At 42.9% G+C, this 23,747-nt stretch overlaps 1 protein-coding gene across 4 annotated transcripts in view; it reads left to right on the top strand.

The window, feature by feature from the left end:
• Positions 1–23,747, top strand: part of PCNX2 (pecanex 2) — a 324,088-nt gene that overhangs the window by 215,731 nt on the left and 84,610 nt on the right. For 2 of the 4 annotated variants that reach the window (XM_051821460.3, XM_089312276.1), the window contains 2 exons: positions 4,719–4,828; positions 10,052–10,180. In XM_051821460.3, the coding sequence (XP_051677420.1) occupies positions 4,719–4,828; positions 10,052–10,180 (239 nt within the window). Of the gene's footprint in view, positions 1–4,718; positions 4,829–10,051; positions 10,181–23,747 lie in introns of those variants that run through there. The other 2 variants (XM_089312277.1, XM_008268254.4) reach the window with 2 other exon arrangements.

Raw genomic sequence — 23,747 nt, 5'->3', positions numbered from 1 at the left:
ACATGCTCAGTAAAAGGTGTCCACTTGCCCTAAAATGTATTTTTCAACCTGTTATACTGTACTTACATTTGTCAGGCACTGTCCTAAGTCCTTAGCAAAGACGAAGTCATCTAATCATCAAATGCCACAGTGAGAAGTTACTATAATCATCTCAGTTTTATAGATGAGGATATTTATGAATAGACATAGAACTTGGATTCAAACCCAGGCACTATGTACTTAAGCCCATGCTCTTTCCAAAAAAAAAAAAAAAGTTGATTGATTGATTTTTATTTGAAATGCGCAGAGAGAGAGAGAGAGAGAGATCCTCCATTCATTGGTTCACTCCCTAAATGCCCAAGCAGCTGGGGCTAAAATAAACTGAAACCAGGAGCCTGAAGTTCAGTCTGGGTCTCCCATGTAGGCGGCAGGGACCCAAGTACTTGCGCCATTACCTGCTGCCTCCTAGAGGGCATATTAGCAGGAAGCTGAAATCAGAAGCTGAGACTGGACTTGAACCCAGGCACTCTGATATGAAATGCAGGCATCTCAAGAGGCATCTTACCTACTGTACCAAATGCCCTCCCCAAGCCCATGCTCTTAAACATTGTGCTGTGTTGCTTTCTGACTTGGCTACAACACATCCCTTTTTCTGCTGAGCTTTGTGGAGAAGCATTACATGGCTGTGTTGTGGAAGAATCATAAATATATAAAGAACTGACCTTCAAGAGATCTGTCCTTTTCATGGTTGAGAATAGCAAAGGCTATTTTTAAGCTTCATCTTGAAAATCTCTTGCAAAGCATGCATTTTATTCTTCACCATATTCATGAAAAAAAAAAAAATGGAGAGACAGGAAAAGAGCGAAGATACCTGGGGCCTTGGCTGCAATTAGAGCATGAGAGTGCTTGTGTTTGGAATCCTTAGATGTCTGATTACTGGCTTTGCTTATGTGTAAATACAAGTTGCTGTGATAAGCAAAAAATAATTGTAATAAATTCATTTAATCATAATACAGCAAAGTTGAACTTGTTAGAGCTTTAAATTTGCAGATGAGGCTTTCCCTGGGGCAGCCTGTCTGATTGTAGTTGCTATGCCTGACCTACTTATCAGCTTTTCAGAAGGTGGCTTAAAAGCCTCCCAGGATACAGTAATACACTGGAACTCCAACAGGAGTAACTTTCCATAACCCATGATTCATTTTTAGGGCATTTGGGGGCCACCCATCATATAAGGTAGTCTTGTTCATGCTTACAGTTTTCACTTAGGAATGAGTCATAAGATTAATTCTTAATAACTAAACTAAAAATTCTTAACAGTCCGATGAATAGAGAATTTCAAATCTGGAAATATTTTATGTGATAGAGTATGGTTAGACATAAATTAGCAAAAGAGCTTGCCATCACTTAGGACTTTTGCTTTTGCTGTAGACCAGACATCGTGTGTTTGAATGCTTTGTGCAATTTAACATGGTCTTTTCTTGGTTGTGCTAATGGTGGGGATGAAAGGAAAGAATATTGGGTTTGAAAAGAAATCATGTCTTTTCACAGAAGTGTGTCAAGTGTCTGTTGGAACTACCATCTCTCTCTGTCTCTCTGTCTCTCTCTCTCTCTCTCTCTCTCTCTCTGCAAGTCACCTATTGGCTGAAAAAAGGGTGGTAGGGAGAAGACTCTGTCGCTCCCCCTCTTCGTGGAGGAACGACACTAAACCCTGCCTAGGCTTCATATCCGAGTCACGGCACCATTATGTCGCTCCCCGTCTTCGTGGAGGAATGACACAGGAACCTGCGCTGTTCTTTCGTCTGCTCGGCCCTCCCCGGGTTTGCTGCTGGTTCTTCCCGGGTTGGCTACTGTCCCTTCCACCTCCGTGGAAGGGCGGTTCCCCCTGGCCACTTTCCCCACTTCCGCGGGGGAGCGGCACACCGCCGGCCGGCTCTCTCGGGGGCTGCACAGGTGTTCCTTCAGATAGATGTTCCCCTTAGATGTTCCTGGTGCATGTTGTCTCTCTCCTCCTTTATAGTCCTCTTCCACCAATCCCAACTCTGCTACCCACACGCCGAGTATGCTGCTCTCCTCCAATCAGGAGCAGGTCCTACAGTTTATTGGTTGAACTGGAGGCAGCTGCGTAGAAGCTGTTTCTCCCTTCTCAGCGCCATATTGTGGGAGAGCAGATGTATAGAATAAGTCTTAATTCCAGTAACTTAGTCTAGTCCGAGTTGCTCCCAGTTGCTCCCCACAGACTCTATTTTTTATTCATGAAAGTTGGAACCTCAAGCTGACCAAAATGCTGTGTTCTCCATTACTAGACTCTCACAGGCACAGGGGACTATGGAATCCCATCTGGAATGGATTCTGGTGGCTTAAACAAAGCCCAGGATTAAAGCCATAGTGGTCATTCTGAAAGAACTTAAATGCCATTGAGCTCAACCCCCTGTTGATGCAAATGAGTGAGAGTAAAGAAAGTGAAGAGTTTCAGCAAAATTTAGACACCAGTTTTCCTTTCCCAGTATTCATATTCCTTTATAGTAGCCCGTACCCAGTCTCATCTTACTTTTTCTTCCATTTTTCTTTTCTTTTTTTATCTGTCCCTTCATATCCCTCCACCTTCCTTATTTGCTTCTGTGTTTGATCCTCTCTCTCTCTTCTCTCCAGCTCTCTCCCTCCCTTTTTCCCTCTCCCTCTCCTTCCTTCCCCCCCTCTCCCCCTCTCCTCCTTCTGCCTCTCTCCCTCTCTTCCTCTCTCCCTCTTTTTTTCTCTCTCTCTTTCCTGGGCAACCCTACCCATCTCTTTTCTCTATCTGAAATTCTTCAGTTTACACCTAAAATGTCTCTGAGGAGAGTCCCTGATGGGCAAATTGAGCTCGCCCCCAACCAAGTTCTATACTTAACATGATGCCTGTGGCCTCCTAATGGTTTTGTGTGCTCGCTGTGCCTCTGAGAGGCCTTTTATCCTTGGTTCATCTTCTATGGTTTCTCTAACAATCTTTAATTATACTGTAAACTTTCTTCAAAACCAGGATATTGGTGAGAATCAAGTGAGACAAGAAAAATTTAGGAAGATTTGGGAAGGATTCTAATTAGCCTTCTTTTGGGTCATTATATTTTCATGGAACAAATCAGAGTCACTTCATCTTTTGGTTTCAAAACCACAGGTAGACATTTCATTCAAGGGCTGTTATCTCTGTGCTTGAACTTTTTGTTACTCACCCTATTTCCCAACCCATGGCCTCTTTTCATGATGACTTTTTGCTATTCTATATAATAGCTATTAAGCCTAATAAAAATTCTATTTGTCCTTCTCTTCTTATATCCATGGCCTTGAAGAATGTGTTTTATTGTTTTAGCCTAGGAGCAAACACATCATACCACTTGAAGTTTTCATTATGGATAAAGAATGTATGTGGATTTGGGGGGTTGGGGGTACTGGTAGAATACTAATTGACTGCATCTAGAAATGACAGCAGCATAATTTTGCATCTGAGATTCATCTTCTATTCCAACCATAAACGGAAGTGTACACACTGGGAAACTCATTTTTCTCCATCTTTCCCTGCATATTCACAATCTAGAATATTATGATTCATAGATTCATAATCTAGAATCCAGCCAAAATCACTGAGCATATTCACCCCTTCGTATTCCTCCTGACTTGGACTTGGTCCATCTAAGGGCTCTCTTCTGTGGTCTCTACATCTCCCCAAAACTCACTTTTTTTGTGTGCTGGCTTATCTAACCAAAGCAACAGCTCCCAGATCTTATCCTGGCTTGAAGTTCAATGGTATGGAGCTGTTTTCCCCAGCAAGAACAGTTGAGGAGATAAAATGAAATTAATGCAGAAAAACCTCAACACTGTCAATAATAGGTTTGTGCATTAATCTCCCTGCAGGAGTGGAGAATTTTTTTTCTGCCAAGGGCCATTTGGGTGGGTTTTTTTTTTTTTTTTTTTTTAAGATTTTTTTTTTTTTTTATTTGAGAGGTAGAGTTACAGTGAGAGGGAGAAACAGAGAAAAAGGTTTTCCATCCGTTGGTTCACTCGCCAATGGCCCCAACTGTCGGAGGTGGGCCAATCCAAAGCCAGGAGCCAGGTGCCTCCTCCGGGTCCTCCACACGGGTGCAGGGGCCCAAGGACTTGGGCCATCTTCCACCACTTTCCCAGGCCACAATAGAGAGCCAGATTGGAAGAGGAGCAGCCAGGACTAGAACTGGTGACCATATGGGACGCTGGCGCCGCAGGTGGAAGATTAACCCACTGTGCCACAGCCGGTCCCCATTTGGGTTTTTATACCCTCATGTGTGGACCATACAAAATTATCAACCTAAAGAATAACCTACAATAGATTTATTGAATTTTGAGTCCTGCCTGAAGTTGCCTTGGAAGGGCCAGACTAAATGATTTCATGGGCCGGCAGATGTTCTCTACCGCTGTGTCTAAAAGTTCCCATATGAAGCAGGAAACTAAGCTATGATTACTCTCCTAAGAAAAGCAGAGATATACCATGTCCATAGGCCAAAATGATAAATTTATTGAGATTAATCATGCAAGCTTTCTTCTGATCAGCCTGTTGCTATTTTGAAATACCATCAAAAGGCTGCAATGCTGACAGGACAAAGGAAGGTAAGAGGAATAGAGAAAAGATCAGTTTCATTGGCCCTTTCTAACTGACACATGTTCTGTATATGACCTTGATGCAGCTACCACTGTTGGTGTCCTCTCTGATCAAACCTTTTTTCTTTTGCTTTCAGCTCGGGGACCTGCTTCACAAGTTACAGTTCATCATGACGTATGTGGCACCTTGGCAGATGGCTTGGGGTTCTTCCTTCCACGTATTTGCTCAACTCTTTGCAATCCCTCATATCCTTTCTGCTTCTGATTTCACTCCCAAGCTGAGATTCACATTTCACAGATGCCAGTTTTTCATTGAATTCTGGCAGGAAAAAAGATTTTGAAGTCTTTAATATTACACATTAATGAGGACATGAGGAGGCACTTTGGATTCCCTTTAGACCACTTGATCTTAAAAGATGTTTCTTAACGCATATTTAAGAGTTACTTCAACTTTTTTCTGATCCTTCCATCCCCCATGCCCAAATCTGCATTAAGATATCCTATCTTTAAAAAAAAGAAAATTACCATGTAAATGATAGGATTGACTTCTGCAAAATAATGCAAATCAATTTGCCATTATTGAACACTGTGGATAGGGTTGATATATTGAATATATTATTATTTATTACATTTATTGTATTATGACATAATATAGTTATCATATATATGTTTCATTAATGTTCATCTACTCAGAATTAGACAGTATTGGAATCACCCAGGTGTTTTTGAAGATTGAAAAAATGAATTATGATTTTGTTTAGCCAAGAAGCTACTAGCCAAGAAGTCTCAGTTTCCTTGTATGTTTTTAAGTGTTTACAAAATTACCATTAGTTTTAACATACTTCAAAATGATTTTGAGGTACTCTTCCTAAATATCACTTTGACATAGATAGTTAAATCTTATGTGTGTGTGTATATGGACAGAGAGAGAGGGGGAGAGAAAATTTACCCTTAAAGCTTTCCTTACCCACTGAATTTACATTTTCTATACCTGTATTTTCCAAAATGTGGCTCAGAAACCATTTGTGCCTGAATCCCTGGAGGAACTTGCTAAGAAGTAGATTCCTGGACCCAGGTCACACTTTTTACATCAAACTTCAGGGGGTAGGATCTTGAAATCCACACCTTCACAGACTTCCTTAGAGGTTCTTATGCTCACTGGTGTGTGTGCCACTTCTAAACTTGAGCAATCCATTCTTGGTGCTATTAGCCAGTTTTAATAAGACTACTTGGAGCTTCCTTTCATATGAAATTTCCATAAGGCTCATTAAGACAATTCATAAGGAGCATCTGGGACCTGACCTTTGTATACAGGAGTGGAAACATACTTAAGATAAATGATAATATATTATACATTTTTATATATTTTTAAAAAGGCTATTTTCCAGACTCATTTGTTTAAAAAATATTATTAAGCATACCAACAACCGGCCACACAATGCACATTGTTTCATGTTTCTATTCTTTGATTTTCAGTGATATTTCTAAAGTGTTTCAGGTATATTTGGCAAAACTAAAACTAAGGGGGAAAAAACTACTTGTAAAAGCCTAAGTTTGTAAACCCCCCCCCTTCAACTGCAAGCATTTTCTATAATGCCAGCCATTTTAGTTTCTCTAAAAGAGTCCTTTAAAATAAATACAAAGAGATGGAACCGCAAGATGATTTTTTTATTTATTTCTGATGTGTATGTATAAGGTTCCCTGTCTAGAATTTAAAGCATGTTTATTAAATGAAAATTATCAGATTAATGCAAATTTGTAGTTGAGGAGTTACACTAAGAATTTAAAAGTTGAAACTTATTATTCCCAGTTTTATCATAACTTTGGGTTTACTTCTATCTTGTAGCGTTTTTTATGGGTGATTACATCTTGTTAGGTGAATTCAGTAGTACTAATTATTCCTTTGTAGTTCCAGATGAAGATTGCTCTGGGAGCCATAACTGTCAATTGCTTTGGCTCCTATGTGTGTGTTGAGGGTTCACACACAAGCGCATGATACCTGGCACTTAATATCTCCTCTAATAATAAAAGTACTATTAGCATTTATCTCAGCTTACACACATTGCATCTTAAGTAGTTTGATGATATGTAGACTCATTCTCTTTAAAAACTGAAACATTTGAGATACTGATTTCATGGAGCATCTGGTTGTTCTATTTTAGAAGATCAGTCCCCATGCTTTGCTCCTGAAAGTGCCCTATTAGTGACACCTGCTTCTTTGGAGGCTTCCGACGGCCCTCCGTGGAAGTTGTCACCGCTGCTCAGTTGGGGCTTATGGGACCTTTCCTGCTTCTCTCTCACTTCAGCCACCTCCCCATGGTTGCTCAGTTGTTAAGGTGGATATGTGCCACCTGGAGCACAACAGCATCCTGTTCAGAATATAATGAGATAAATAAGTTGAGAAAACTGGACGTATCTGCCATCCAGACAAAGCTATTGCATTCCTAAATGTTAGCCTTGGATCTTGACTAATGTTGAAGCCTTAATTGTTTTATCGCCCAATTACAAAGCTGTGGGTTCCATCTCAGCATTGAGAAGGGACTAATTTGCTCCATTTTGGAACTGAATTAGCTTTTAGGCCAGCGGGGCACTGTTTGGTAAATTGCTTTTTCTAGTGCTAGCACGTTTTCTCCCTTGGTAGCCGCTGTTAGCTTCAGAGATTGTAATCTCCAGGGGAAGATGAGAATGCCTACCCTTTCAATGTGTACAGAGACCATACAAGATGATTGTCTCCTCATAATTAGAGACTGCGCCGGATTTTCTCTACTAAACTCGTGTGTCAAGAAGGCTACTTTCTATGTGGTACATCTTTTTGAGCTTCTAGTGATTTTGCTTTAAGTTGACTGTTTCTCTCAGAAAGAAATACAGGAGGGCTGTGCATTCCTGGGGTGTCTGGAGCCCCTCTCTCCCGCACAGCTTTCCCAGGAACAATCACCATCTCTCCTGTCTGCCCAGACCCAGCTACATTTCTTTATTGATCTTTCCCCAAACATTCTCTGAGGCCATCTGTTCAATTCTGTGCCTCCCTAGCATGTTGTTAGACTTCCTTTCCTTTCCTACCACACTGAACTTTATTTAAAGTCTAGCACTGCTTCCTCACTTCTTAATTTCTAGATAATTGCTTCTGGCATTTAAAGATGTACAACATAATCTTTGGGGACATGTTAGAATTCAGAAAAAGAGCAATGCCCGATAGCACCCTGCCCAGCCCAGCTTCCCTTGGCTTTGTCCTAGGTCCCCTGCAAGCTGCGGAGCAACCCTCTGTCACCCTAGGGGGCACTTACCTCTCCTTTCCTCCTTAACATCTGCCCTCAGAAACCCATACCTGCAACCTGACTCTGCCTTCTAATACTTTTCAATGTCTTTACTCAGTGATACCTCATGCAATTCCCTTTTCCTCGAGTGACAACAGGCACAGGAATGCTACCTGCATATCACCCATCAGTTTCTTTAGGCAGAAAGCTGAAAATAGCTAAATACTCCTGCCACTAGACAGGTGTTTTCAGCTTTTAGTAGCATCTTGTTCTCTGTTCCTCCATGTGCACCCAGGTCAAAATAAAAGGAATTGGATTTAAATTGCAGCACAGCAGAGATTGCTTTGGTACCTAAACAATTCCTCAAGGGAATGGATTATTAATAGAAAATAGATCATTTCATCCCTGAAGATGTTTACGAGTAAATAGAAAGTGGATAAAGAGGCTCCTCTACTCTTAAAGCAAAAATCTGATCTTAAGTCTAGGAAAATATATGGGACCATATATGTGGACAGCACAATGCTCAATTACCTCTCTATAGTTTACATATAAATGGGACCATTAAAGAACTGCCTCCACCCCCACCCTTATCAAGGAACCAGAGGCCCTGCCAATGAGACTCTGTTAGAACAGTGAAGCTTGAGTTACACCCTTGTCCTGCTTGATAATGACACATGATGTCTCCCAATCAGAGCCAAGCATTTCTTTCTTACCCAGTGCCCAAACTTCCTGAACAACCCAGCTGCAGGATAAGACCTCCATTTGTGCAGCAGTGAGAGCACGGCTGTCATTCTCTTCCAGTAGGCAAGATCAGCCTTGTAGGTGGTGGACCAGACAGGAGTAGAGGAGCGGAGAGATCCTGGTCCTCACACCTGGTAGAACAGGAAGGATATGCAGTGTGGCCCTCCTCGGACCACATCTGCCATGGAGTCTTGTTCCTCCATCCCCAGGCCCCACCATACCCCTGCACTACAGGAATGTGGGCATTGACCAGCCTGTTCAAAGAACTGCTGTTTCCACAGCCCCCCATCCCCAATTTCCAGAGATTAGGCTTAAGCCACAGCTACAACAGTATTAAATTAATATTAAACTCTTCCGTTTCTGAGCAAACAGGGTATGTGAAATCAAGGCATGCCAGTATCTCAGAGACTCACACAACAGTGCTTAAGAGGTGGCTTGGTTCACAAAGGCTGTATGTATGCAGTCTGAACTTATAAATCAGACATGAATTGAGCCACTGATGTTCACTGTATTATATATGCTAGGAAAAGGGGTACAGGTTGGTGCTGCCTCACACAGGTCACCAAAATGTTAGGAAAAAGGGGCACAGATTGGTGCTATCTCACGAGGGCACCAGAATGTTAGCAAAAGAGGAACAGATTGATGCCGCCTCACACAGGGCACCAAAAATGTTAGGAAAAGGTGCAGAACAGAGAGGAGACAGAATACAAACTGCAAACATACCGAATTTATTCAGAGAAAATAAATCTGCAGAGGTCAACCAACTGCCATCATGCTTATAGACTGAACTCATGGCAGAGGCCCAGACCCTAGCAGTCTGGGCCCTTTTCTATCTTAGGTGGGTAGGGGTGGGAGTGGGGAGGCAGTAGGCAGAGATGAGCTTCTCCATACTGGTTCTTCTGGTCTGGTCCACTGGCTTCCAAATCTGGGGAAGAATGCAGGGGTGGGGTGAAAGAAGGCAGGGGTAATAAGAAACCTAAAAAGGCTGAGGCTTATGTCCTTGTTCCAAATATATATATATATATATATACATATATATATAGTTTTTTAATAGTGGCAAAAGATTCTTCAAGAAACAGAAATTTCACCTTCCCAGACAATGCTATTTATCTATTTTTTAGAGTATAATTTAATTTTAATAATTTATTAAGCTACTGAGTCCTTTAGTAAATATATCACAGTGTGTTCTGTCAGCTGATGACATCCTGGAACAAATTGTTCTTTTCAATTCTTAGATATTAAATCCTTGCCATGAATTAGACTGAGAGCAATGGGGTTTGTTTATGAGAATCATTTGGTTTACATGGTGAAATGAGACCTCGCAGGATGCTGCTGAAGGTTTTATATTTCTAAATCTGTGTGTAGAGAGATTGTCCTTTCTCTGGTGAGAAAACAGCTTTAGAGACAACTAGGCAAAATCTGAAGTAGAATTGAAAACATATATATGTTTTTTGCCTTAACTCAACATTCTCAGACTCTGCCATGCTTTTCTTTCAGGCGATTGCCACGTCAATCTTTTCTACTCCGTTGAGCCCATTTCTTGGGAGTGTCATTTTCATCACATCATATGTCAGGCCAGTGAAATTCTGGGAGAAAAACTACAAGTAAGATCCTAAAATCTATGCAAACTTGTGTCACTCAGATTTGCACTGTGGAGGGCTCCTTTTCCTTCCTCTGTTAAAAAGTCCCCAACTTTAACCTTTGCCCTGCTGTGGGGTGGGATGGGGCCAGGCCTGTCTTTCTTGGGTGTTCAGGGCTCTGGGAAAAACATGACTGATTGAAGATTAGCTGTCAGATACTAGTCCAAGTTTCACCAGCTGTGAAGGAAAAGTGAGTTCTGGCTGCCAGATTATAGTTGTTGACCCAGGAAAGGTTATTGAATAAGCCATTCTTGGTGATGGGGCTGTCCCTGCATGGCACACTTTCCCTCTTGGCGAGCATTCCTAAAATGTAGTCATACACAACCACAGCACTGCACAAAAACTCTTGAACTTGTAGACGTTTTTCTTGACTCTTTGGAGCAGGGGTGGAGTGAGCGGTATTATTTTTAAGGAAAGGGGTAAAGACAAGAGCAGTGGTTCACTAAATAATTATATACATATACATATATATGTATATTCTAAAGATTCATTTATTTGTTTGAGAGGCAGAATGACAGAATTGGGAGAGGGAGAGGGATAGGAAGAGCTCTTCACGTGTTGATTCACTCCTCAGATGCCCACAACAGCTTGGGCTTTGCCAGACAGAAGCCAGGAGGTCTTTCTTGTGCATAGCAGGGGCCCAAGAATTTGGGTCATCTTCCTGCGCCTTCCCTGGCACATTAACAGGGAGCTGGTTTGGAGGCTGGAACAGGAAGCAACCTGCTGCACCACAGTACAGACTCCTCTCTATGTAATTCTAAAGACTTCTTAATGAATGTGTGGGGAGGGCTTGAGGACAGTCCGAGACAGAAGGCAGGAGGCCTGAGAGCCAGGCTGACTCCAGCTAGGCAGAGGCTGCTGGCTGCTCTGTGTGCTGGGGTGGGCCTCCATGTCAAATCTCCTGGGCCCTGACCTTCTGGCCTTCTTTCTACTGTGATATCTAAGCCCTAATCCTATTTCTCTGATGTGCTTAACATCTTGCAGCACTCACTTAACAGACTGCCACATATCCCTTGCAGTCTTGCTTTTCTCCTGAGATGGCTTATGTGACTGTGAAATGCTCCTCTGATCCAGGCAGGGGATGCAGCCTGACAGATTTCTTATCTCACCTCCACCACTGACCACTGGTGACCTCATGCCTCTCTTCCCTCATCGATAAAGTTGGGGTGAAATAATTGGACCTACTTCACAGACTAGTTGTGAAAAGAAAACTAGTTACTATACATAAACTCCTAGGTTGAGGCCTGGCATACAGTAAGCACCCTGTGGGCCTGAGCTGGCAACATTATCTGCCTGCTCTGTAGAGAAGCCCTGGTCCCACCATGGCCCATGCTGACAGGTGTGACTATGTGCTTCTCCTCCCAGCAAGCTGAGAAGCCTGTGTTCAGGGGTGCCCTGGGGAAAACTAACCCACCCCAAGGGCTCTACCATGAGCCAGTGCTGGGAGATCATGAGGAGGTAAGGGAGGAACTTTCTGAAAGATTCCTCCTCTTCCAACAGTGGTAGATCTTTTGTTTCAATGAAAGTAAAGTCATCTGGAAAGTTATACACAAATTTTCAGTTTTGCATTTGTCTAAACGGGTATGCATATGAACATAAGTAGAGAGGAAAAGACAATTACCAGAACTGGCTTGCCCATAAACTTATTGAGGAGAAAGCAATTTGGGGCACCTTTTTGGAATCCTAAAAGTTGTACTTGCTGTCAATTAACAGGGCTGGAATTTCATTATTTTTCCTTACTCAGTGAAAGAAATGTAAAATATTTTAAAATTGACTCACTATAAAATATGTTGCTTTTTGTCTCCAGTTCTCAGAGAATCAGTCTCTTTTGCTAGACTGAGATTTTTTTTTTTTTTTTTTGACAGGCAGAGTGGACAGTGAGAGAGAGAGACCGAGAGAAAGGTCTTCCTTTGCCAGTTCACCCTCCAATGGCCGCCGGCGCACCGCCCTGTTCCGAAGGCAGGAGTCAGGTGCTTATCCTGGTCTCCCATGGGGTGCAGGGCCCAAGCACTTGGGCCATCCTCCACTGCACTCTCGGGCCACAGCAGAGAGCTGGCCTGGAAGAGGGGCAACCGGGATAGAACCCGGGGTGCCAGCGCCGCAGGCAGAGGATTATTAGGCTAAGATTTAATATAGGAAAATATCAAAGAACTTCTGATATCTTCATGGAAGGAAGAGTAGTGTGTTTTGCTATTTAACCTCTTCACTCCTACAAGTCTGTAGCCCTTTTAGGATGATACGTTTGGGTCCGAGTTTTCAGTTTCACAAAGAACAGATTCTGTTGTAGTCCATTCTTTTCATCAAGAAAAAACAGCTTAGTCCTTTGGTGGGAAGGGGTATCTATTGTTGATGGACACTTTCATGGGTTGGAAGGGGACGTCAAGGTCTGTGGGTATGCATAAGGATGTCCTCCCTTTACAAGGTCTTGCTGAAGGAGCCAAGTGAAAGAAAGCTTTCAGGTGCACCAGAGGAAAGAGTTCCTGGTGTAAAACCCAGTCTGCTGAAAATCTGTTGTTACCTCCTGGAAATGCTTTAGATTATAGAATCCAGTGTCCCGTCTGCTTAAAAAATCAGTGGTTGAAATTAGGACAACAGAGTAGCAGGTACCAGAAGAGGAAGTGGCAGGAAATCTCATCTGCATCCTTGCAATCACATTCTGTTTTAAAGCTGTTTCTAGTGTTCTTATTGAGAAGTTTATATGAACCTGTTCTAATTACCTTCTCTCTCTCTCTCTCTCTCTCTCTCTTTTTTTTTTTTGGACAGGCAAAGTTAGACAGTGAGAGAGAGAGAGAGAGAGAGAGAAAGGTCTTCCTTTTCAGTTGGTTTACCCCAAAAATGGCCTCTACGGCTGGCGCACCGCGCTGATCCGAAGCCAGGAGCCAGGTGCTTCCTCCTGGTCTCCCATGCATGCAGGTGCAGGGCCCAAGCACTTGGGCCATCCTCCACTGCCTTCCCGGGCCACAGCAGAGAGCTGGCCTGGAAGAGGAGCAACAGAATCCAGGGCCCCAATCAGGACTAGAACCCTGGGGTGCTGGTGCCGCAGGCAGAGGATTAGACAAGTAAGCCGTGGCACCGGCCCTTCTTTTGGGTTTGATACAAAGCAGTGATCAAGCCTGTGTGTAGTTGATTCTCTTTTATATTTTAGAAGCCATTCCATCATTTTTAAAGGGCCTCCATAGGCTCTTTCTGCTGAGCACTTTGCCACAGTGAGGCACCCTGCCCTTTGTGTGTGTATGTTCGGGGTCACCTCTAGGGGGTCACTTGTAGTCTCTTCTAGGATGCCTCTCCCTTTTCAACCCTGTTTCTTCACTGTCTAGTTCCTCAGGGGTCTTTTTTGAGGCTTTTAAAGCTGACTTTGGTTTTCACAGATCTCCAGTGAACCCTGCACTCTAATGAAATTATTTGAAAAGTCAAAGCAGTAATAAACGATAACTATGGCTCATCTCTTTTCCCCACATGGCATGTCCTGAAACGTGCAGAATTCCTGTCCCCTATTCTGTGTCTCTCTGACACATGAGACAAACATGTCTTCCCCTACATGCCCCATTACCTTAGGCTCCAGATCCTCTGCTCACTCATCTCTTCCCACATATAGCTCCAGCTTAGTCGTCTTGAAATACAGCTCTCAATATGTCAGTGCCCTCAAAAACCTGTGGTGGCTCACTGTGCCTGAGGAACAAGGAGAAGCACCACACAGATGAGACTGTCCCCCCATAAAAAAGTCAGGACAATGGAAATACTGTATGTCTGTGCTTTCCACCATGGCGGCCACCAGCCCATATGGCCGCTAAGCTTTTGAAATATGTGACTATTCTGAATAGGGGACTGAATTTGCAGCTCTGTTTAAATTTAATTCTTTTCAGCTTAAGTAGCCAGCTACCATATTGTACAGATATAGACAGACCCTCCCTGTTCTCACTTTCCATCTCATCTCTTACCACTTGTCTATGTGTTGTATACTGTGGATATTTCATCCTAAACCTTTCTCGAGCTGTTCCTTTCACATAGAATGACCTACCCTCCCTGTACCTCTGCTTCTTCATTTCTTGTCCACAGCTACTTGGCAGAGTCCAGTTTAAATGGCAACTCTGCCATGAAGCTGTTTTGATCTCTCCAATTGGAAATTCCTTTTCTGAATTCCTATAACAATTTGTCTTTGTGTTCTGGTAAAAACTTTAGAAACATATTCAGATATTATTGTTTATCATTCTACTTTAATATAAATAGTTACTAAATAATCAACTTTTCATTAACATGAAACAACATTTAGGCTGGGAAGTGCATGACTCATGTGCCCAATTGTCTCAGCCAACATCTTTGCTCTGAATGAGTTGAATATTTTCAGCTCCTTTAAAGAATGAAAACTCCCATTCTAAACAAAGGAAGAAAGGAAATGTGCAGCTTTTAAATCCACATTCGCTTATCTTGAATGAGTTAACTCTTTTCAGTGACTGTAACAGTGATTTTGCTTGGATTTGTCAATTTTTTTATGAAATGTAACTCATATGGGTATGTAACAGCTAACTGTAAGAAAAATACAGCTTTTCATAGTGGTTATATTTCTAGATTACCCTCTGTATTGTTTTACAAATGTTATGTTGTTTTGGGCATTATCCTTCACAACAAATGTGTGTGAAGTATCTGTGTATGTGTGAGTTCACTGTTCTAGACTTTTTTTTTTAAGATTTATTTATTAAGAGCTGGTGCTGTGGTGCAGCAGGTTAAAGCCCCTGCCTGCAGTGCTGGCATCCCATATGAGCACTGGTTTGAGTCCCGCTCCTCTACTTCCGATCCAACTGCTTGCTAATGCACCTGGGAAAGCATCAGAGGATGACCCTACTCCTTGGGCCCCTGGACCCATATGGGAGACCCAGAAGAAGCTCCTGGCTCCTGGCTTTGGTTTGGCTCAGCTCTGTCTGTTGCAGCAATTTGAAGAGTGAACTGGCAGATAGAAGACCTCTCTCTCTATCTCTCTCTGTCTTCACCTCTCTCTGTAACTCTGCCTTTCAAATAAAAAAAAAATTTATTATTTATTTGACAGGCAGAGCTTCAGAGGGATAAAGGGAGAGACAGAGAGAAATTTTCCATTCATTGGTTCACTCCCCAAATAGCCTCAATATCTGGGGTTGGCTTGGGCCAAAACCAGGGGCCAGGAAGTTCTTCCAGGTTTCCTACGTGGGTGCAGGGGCTCAAGCACTTGGGCCATTCTCCACTGCTTTTCCAGACCCATTAGCAGGGAACTGTATTGGAAGTGGAGCAACTGGGACACAAACTGGTGCCCATATGGGAAACCAGCATCACAAGCAGTGGCTTACCCTGCTAATCCACAGTGCCAGCCGCTGTGCTAGGCTTTAACCAGGAGGAAATCAGTCTGTGTGACTTCACAAACACATCAACTTTTCAGGCTGTGTCTTTAGACCTTTCTTGAACAGCAAGAAGGTATGAGCTTAATCCTCAGCTCTTCCTGACGGAGTGATGATATATAAGCTCTGGGGTTGGTCAGACATTGAGTAAAATCTCAGCTCATATGCTTGGTTAGGTGCTGGGGAAATTATTTAGTTGGTGAACCTCAGTTAGGTCATCTGGAAAATGGGGTGACTATCTCTAGGTGCTTCTCAGAAGTCATAAAAATCAAAGAAGACATGGTTCACTGTCAAGAATGTGTAGATCCTTTCCATGCGCAATGTTTCTGTTCTTTTTCTCAGCCAAATTTTGTCCTCCTTTCTTATGTCTACCTTCTCTCATCCAACTGTATCTTGACATATTTTATGTATCGTTGCAACCTACCTGCATTCTTTCTAAAGTGGCAGAGAACAGTCATATCAACACCTTCATAAATCTTATACCATCACAACCATAGCCAGCATCCACAGCAAGACTGGGGGCCTTAAGGTCAGCCTTTGAAGTACACTCAGAGCAACAAGATTAAACAAGCCCCACCTGCATAATTGAATTCTATGGATTCCACAGAGCCTTAGATGCAAAAGACCCCATGTTCTCAATGTGGTCATGTGTTAATAATGCAAAGTATGAGAACATGTCACAGCATAGCCTGTAATGTTCACTTTGAATATTGACCAGTCTCAGGGAAGATGTTTTAATTAGATGTGCTCAAGGTTCTTGGCCTAGGGGAGTGAAGCCTCAGTGTTTGGATGCCTCATACCTACCCTGTAAACCTCCCGCATCACATATGTTTGAGTAATGCAATAAAAGGATTTGAGATAATGTGGATTTAAAAGCTGCATATTTCCTGCCTTCTTTTGTTAAGAATCATTCAGTCCCATCTCTTGCACTTCCCTGAAAGCTGGGAAAGCTGAGGGTTCTCCTCTCTTGCTGCAATGATTCAAAGCCGGAGTCTGCCTTCCTGCTGGACTAGACTTAGCTCCCTGCAACAATCCATCAACCTGAATCAGTCGCAGAGCCTCACTCCCGGGTGACCTTGAAGAGTCAGCAGCACCAGACAGCTGGGAAGCAGGTGGGCATGGCTGACTCCATCCTGCAGCCCGTGGCCTGCTTCACTACTCTGCACTTTGCAAATATTTTCACTGCTCAGCAAAATGGAATAGGACCCTGAGTAAAATTATACACCACAGCATAATGAAGAAAAAGCTCAAACCAGTGCTGTTGGAGAAATTCAATGCACTGGAGTTCCTCAAAAGTGACTTCCTTCTGGAATATATCTGCATAATAGCTCATCACCACACCTCAAATGTCAAATCTCACCCTTGAGTACACATGTGAGAGCCTTCCCAGCCGTCAGCAAAACAGCAGGATGAGGTCACATTCATCATTTTGTTTTCCACTTAGCAACATCATTGAGACACAGACCTGGAACTCCAGCTAAGGAAATTCAAGTCAGAAATGGGAAAAGAAAGCAGAGAGATTGAACCAAGTCCTAGGCCACATCAGCAATAGAGCTGGCGGAGGAGGCTCCAACTTCAAACTGGCCAGTTGGCCTTGGAGGTACCACGGGGCATTCCAGGCACCTTCTTAAGCTTTCCAGACCACATAGATCCTCTGATTTTTAGAAATGAGGGTTGGCTTTTGTGCTGTCACTCTCTGAAAGTAAAAGGTATGGGCAAAGGTGCGGGAAATCCCTTTGATAAAAGCTATCCCTTGCTTTTATTAGGAGTCTTTTGATTTCAAGAAAACAATTCAAGATGACTTGTGCAAAATTAGGAATTCATTGGCTCATGAAGCTGAAAGGCCTTGTTGGGCCCAGCTCAGACTTTGGGATGGGGCTGGTATTATCAGGAATCAATCTCCATGTCCCCTGGCCCTGTCTTCGTCTGTGCTTGCTGTATCCTCAGGCCAGTTCTGATGGTGGTGACAACAGGGCTGCCAGCAGCACTGAGCTTGCATCCCACCCTGCCAGGTCCAGTGTAAAGAGGAGTGTCTCCTCACCTGCCAGGTCTCCTATCCCAAAGTTCTGGGAGTCACTCTGGCCAGGCAGAAACAGTAGATGTCTGGCACATAGGCTTCACACCTTTTCTTTCTGTTGCCTTGGCCCTGTTGGCCATAGTCTCACTTACTTGTCGGTGTCTTTCTAACTGTGGCCAAACCTGAGTCTTAGCAGAATGAAATGAAATATGAGACAGGCACTGCCCTGTATCTTCAGAGGCAGCTCACATGTCCCCAGCCACTTGGCTGAGGTTTTCTGATATTAAACTCTTGAGCTCATTTTTGGCTCCTCAGCCTGACTCAACACCTCCATTTTATTATGTGTAACTAAGACTTTCTCTTGCTGCTTTTCCTTTGCTTGCATTCCTTTTGGAATGTTCGGGACATGGCCCACATTCCCATTTGGGTTGTTATCTGTCAATCCGGGGACCCACTATCTCCCCAGATGTAGTCCTATGATGGCTAACCCATCTTAACTCCTCAACACATCTCTCTCGTCAACACCGACACCTAAGTGTTGTGTGCAGCTCATCAACACACACACACACACACACACACATACACACACACGTGTTATTGCAACTCAGGCAACTATAACAAATACATAAATATTGGTCAGGCTCTCGTGAGGCTCCTCTTCAGGCTGGGGACTGCTGACTTCTCGGTGTCTTCCTGCATATCTGAAAGAGGGCTGGTGTGCGCTCTGCAGTCCCTTTCATACGGACACTACCACAATTCATGAGGACTCTACCCTCTCTTTTCTTTTCTTTTCTTTTCTTTTCTTTTCTTTTCTTTTCTTTTCTTTTCTTTTCTTTTTTTATTTGACAGATAGAGATATAGACAGTGAGAGAGACAGAGAGAAAGATCTTCCTTCCTTCCTTCCAAAATGGCTGCTACAGCCGGTGCTGCGCCGATCCAAAGCCAGGAACCAGCTACTTCTTCCTGGTCTCCCATGGGGTGCAGGGCCCAAGCACCTGGGCCATCCTCCACTGCCCTCCTAGGCCACAGCAGAGAGCTGGACTGGAAGAGGAGCAACCGGGACTAGAACCCAGTGCCCGTATGGGATGCAGGGGCCACAGGCGGAGGATTAAGCAAGTGAGCCACGGCGCCATCCCCTGTCATTTTCTAATCACCTCCCCAAAGGCCCTACCCCTCATCCCATCTCATTGCAGATGAGGATTTCAACATATGGATTTGAGGGGATGGGAGAGGGGCACACAGAACCATAAGCAGCTTTAAATAGGATTTTCTCTAATCATTCACTTTAAAAGACTTCTCATTTTGGTTCCTGAGACTTTATTCAGGACTCCAAGTTATCACTCATTGCCCAGGGCATCCTTGAACTTCATTGCTGTTCTCGTACCTTCTTGACTGGGGCCTGGAGCTGCTGGGAACCTGGCCAGGGACACAGGGAAGCACAAAGAACAGGGCAAGCCAGACTTGCCAGCTACTAACTGTATCCTGAAGAGGAACACTCCACACTTTTGTGATCCGGTAATCGCAGGCATGACATCTCAGCCTGATTGTAAGGGTGGTCTTGGGTGAGCTGCACTGACTTTTACCCCATTGGTTCTGCTCTGAGTATCACACTAAGGTTCAGAACCAAAATCCATACTACCAGCTTTCCTGCTGTGAGGGTTCTGCAGAATACTTCCTTGGGAAACTAAAAAAAGCCCTCTTTGGAGCCAGTGACCTCCGGCCACTGAGCTGCCACCAACCTTTTTGACCACACAGGGCTCTTGTGACTGTGCCTCCCTTTCATAGTTGTTGTGGGCCAGACACTTTCAAAAATGGCATTGTGTGTGTGTGTGTGTGTGTGTGTGTGATTTGATGGGCTTTGGAACATAATAGAAAGTGTCCAAGGCCTGAAATAAGTACAGAACTGGGCTAATATCCTAGCTCAGCTGCTTATTTGTTCTGTGACCTTGGGCAACTTGCTTAACTTCCCTGAGTTTCCTTTTTCTGATCTGTCAGATAAGAAAAATGAAGCTCTGCTTGCAGAATAGATGTGAAGGCTGGAATGAATATGTTAGGGAAGATGAGCAGGTGTTCAATAAATATAAAGGATGAGGATCACTATTGTTATCGCTATACAGGCTACTTCGTTCTTCCTACCTTTATTATTATCAGTAATAATAGATCCAGGGCCCATCACGATAATGGAAAAAGGAGCTTTGTGTTTTTTATTTCAGCAATAACTAAAGCCAGAGCATCAAACAAATGAAACTATGTTGAATCCTTTGCCAGGGTATAACCAGGCACCCGATAACATATCTGAATAAATTATGGGATGACTTTACTGCAGACTAAACTATGTAAATCCCTTCCTTCCATAACTTTAAAGGGAGGGAAAATTTTAATTATAGGGCTGCATTTTACTATTAGCCCATAAGATATAATAAGGTGCCTATTTGCACTTAAGGAAAAAAAGTCACCTTTTAAGGAGCTCAGTGTTTTGTACAAAGATCTTAAATGCCATCCCTAAAAGAGGTTGGTGGGTAGAGAACATTCAACAAAATCCATGTTGAAGAACTAAGAACATCAAGTCTAATGTTGAGAGTTTCTTTCTTTGACTGCTCTAGTCAGGGATACCTGGCTACATCCTCTTCGTGCCCATGAACAAATTATGAATGAGGGCCCAGATGCTGACAGTAAATCCCATTGCAGCCAAAGTTAGGAAGCTGGAGGGCAGAGGAGGTATATTCCTGTAGGCTGGAATATGAAGTTAAACCCAATAAAATGAGATTCATTAGAGAAAATATGAATTTCTTACTTTCTGTAAACCACGCACACAAGGGTAGTATGACAGGTTGAGCATTTTGGGCAGCAGATACAACCCTGCTTGGGACACACACATCCCATATCAGAGTGCCTGAGTTCAAGACTTGACTCTGTTCCTCATTCCAACTTGTAGCTAATGTGTACCCTAAGAGCAGCAGGTGATGGCTCAAGTAATTAGGACCCTGCCACCCATGTAGGAGACCCAGATGGAGTTCTTAGCTTATAGCTTCATCTAGATATTTGGGGAGTGAACCAGTAAACTGGAGTTTCTCTCTCTCTCTCTCTCTCTCTCTCTTGCTTTCAAATAAGTAAAGAATAAATATTTTAATTAAATTGCTCAGAACAATGAAGCTTTGTCAAAATGTTAGTGAATTAATTGAGAACTTTTAGAATTTCGCAGGCAGAGAGCAGACCATCTGGTTCACAGAAGTAACAGGGCTGTCTAAGGCAAACTGACTAGATGACATCTGGAGCAAGTAATGAAGTAGGGGCTGAGATGGGGAGGGCTGGAGACAAACCACTAAGCACCCGAATAGGGCAAGTAGGTTGCCCAAGGTCTGGACTATATCACACAAGGAACAGTTAGGAATCTTCAGCCTGAAAAAGAAGGTGGCATATGGGAGGAGGATTGTCATCTCCCTCGTAAAGGATGGCATGTATAGGAGGCAACCTTTAACTAGATTGCACCAGGAACAGCAGGTGTGTCTAAGTGGGTGTGGTATTCAGATGAGACCACAAGGAGCAGACTCTGGCCAATGAGGAGCCACAGCTGAGCACAGAGCTCCTGAGGGCTGCCTAGGGAAGCACAGACCCGTTCCCCCAGGACTGACAAGATGCTGCATGATTGCCCTTTGTGGAGAGGAGAGAGGGGAGGTGGTAATTCTTAAGGGCTGGGGATAGCCTCACTTGTAAATTCCAAACCCAAGAAGAGGCTGGAAAATAACATGGTGAGATTCCTGAGCACTCACTCAAAGTAGCTGAAGTTGTTTAATCATGCAGTTTATTGTTGGATAGACCACCAAATAGTGGCATTTAGAGATTCTGATATTCTACTGGAAAGGTTGTGATGCTCAAAGAACAGAACTGGGACTCTGTGTCTGATAGGTATTGAAATAAAAAGAGTGCATAAAAGGAAAACATATTTATGGAGCAAGAACTCTGAGTGTTTCAAATTAAAGCATCTTCCCTGAGATTGGTCAATACCAGAAGTGAATGGTCCAGGCCAAACTGTGAGGTGTTCCCATCCTCCACGTTGTTAAGTAACTGGGTTGAGTGTGGGGGAATCTTCGCATCTGAGGCTCTCTGTTAGCAGTCTTTCCATAGGCTTCTTATAACCAGGTGGGGCTTATTTAATCTTCCTACTTCAAGCATGTTTCTATGCCTGGCTTCATTGCTTCTTAGTACACAGCAACCTGGACTCATTAGTGGAATTCATATACAATGTGAACACGGGAAGACAGTGTCTCTTATTTTTCTTGTCACTCTGAAAGCATTCTGTTATCAACCCTTCTCCACAGGGCTTATTACACTTTATCCTGTACACATTGCTGTGTTTGGCTCTCTCTGAAACTCAATTCTGTAAACTCTCATCATTTTTTAAATGAAAAATGACCAGTAATGTAAAAATAATTACATACAAGAGAATCAGAAGAAAAGTTATGCGATAAAACAGGGACAATTTAATGCACTATATTCCTCTTACATTTCATAAAGGCTTAGTAGGGTTTTTCAAAATTGTTATTTGGAAGTTGCATAGTTGGAGCTTATGATACTGTAATGAGAGAAGACTTTGCAAGAGAGGTATACTTTGATGTTTGGAGGAGGTGGGGGAGATGCTCTTAGAGGGTCTTAGGAGAAAACTGTTCAGGTAGAAAGTCTGGTTTTTTAAAAAAGCCTAATTGTAAGAGCATAATTTTAGTTGGACTTTGTTTTGTAATACATTTTAAGATTTAATGTGGACAAAAGGCCTTGTTATGCTTTGGAAGTGAAGGAAATAGGAAAGGAAAAATTAAGTTCATCTCAACGAGAAGCATTGGTGTGATTTTATTAAGTGCCATGTCCTTTGGTGACACAGTGCACCCAGAGAATGTGTCTTCCCAATGATTACCTCTCCCGAGACAAGTGGTCATGAAACAGAGTGAGCCGAGTTAGCTTGGCAGTCCTGAGTGTGTCTCTGCACAAATTACAGCAGCTCCATTACCAAGGATTATTATCAGGCTTTTATCCATATGGGGAATTATATCTCAAGAGCCTGATTCATCTTGATCCAAATTCTGTGCACATCACAAGTAACTAATGAATAAAAAAAGTTTGCCTTCATTCCCATGAGAAGTTATACCTATAAGTCTAAAGAAAACACTCAAATAAATGATCTGGCCTTTTTAAAAAAGTCAGAAGTCTATAAGACCCAAAAGTCACAACCTTGAATCAGGCTATTTAAGACTGAAGAAGAATGCAGAAAAACCCTGAGAATTTCATCCTTATGAGCAGTTACAATCCTCTGCTGCTCCATTTATTCAAGTCCCCATTTGGCTGACTCCGCTCAAATGTGTGCAACTTGGATTTTTTTATTACTATTTTTATTAGTAGCATTTGCAGAAACAGAAGAAAAACTTTTCACCCTCTAAGTATTTATGACTTTCCAGTGAATGAATTGGTGGACTTCATATCCTGCATTTAAAATGTTGAGTACTCTTGGATGCTTCTGACTGAAATAGGAGAAGCAATCCTAATTTGAGGGGTAAGCAAGTGAGAATCCAAGATAAAAATTGCATGTAAATGTTTTCTAGTCACTAAACTTAGGCCTACTATTAGACATGGATTTTTTTTCTTAAAATTTTTAAGCTAATTATATATTCACATGCAGTTGACAGAGAAATCCTATTCTGTGAACCTTTTGCCAGTTTCCTCCAATGGTAACATTTTACAAACCCATCACAACCTGGATATTGAGGTTGATGCAAGAGCATTTGTTCTAGAACATTTCCAATCACCAGAAAGATCTCTCCTGTTCCCCTCTTAGGGCCCATAGAATTCTTTCTCACCCCTAACTTCTTCTTATTTTTCTTTTTAAATATTTATTTATTTGAGGCAGAGTTACAGACACAGAGAGGGAGAGACCAAGAGAAAGGTCTTCCATTCCCTGGTTCACTCCCCAAATGGCCTCAACAGCCAGAGCTGAGCCAATCCAAAGTCAGGAGCCCGGAGCTTCTTCTCGGTCTCCCATGTGGGTGCAGGAGTCCACGTACTTTCTGAAGCTATAGCAGAGAGTTAGATCAGAAGAAGAGCATCCGGGACATGAACCAGCACCCATATGGGATGCTAGTGCTGCAGGCGGTCACTTTGCCTG

This window comes from Oryctolagus cuniculus, chromosome 13 (genome assembly GCF_051225735.1).
Source record: "Oryctolagus cuniculus isolate XC-2025 breed Fujian yellow rabbit chromosome 13, ASM5122573v1, whole genome shotgun sequence".
Taxonomy (NCBI): Eukaryota; Metazoa; Chordata; class Mammalia; order Lagomorpha; family Leporidae; genus Oryctolagus; species Oryctolagus cuniculus.
Note: the sequence above shows the minus strand (reverse complement) of the source record. Positions and strands in the feature narration are given on the sequence as shown.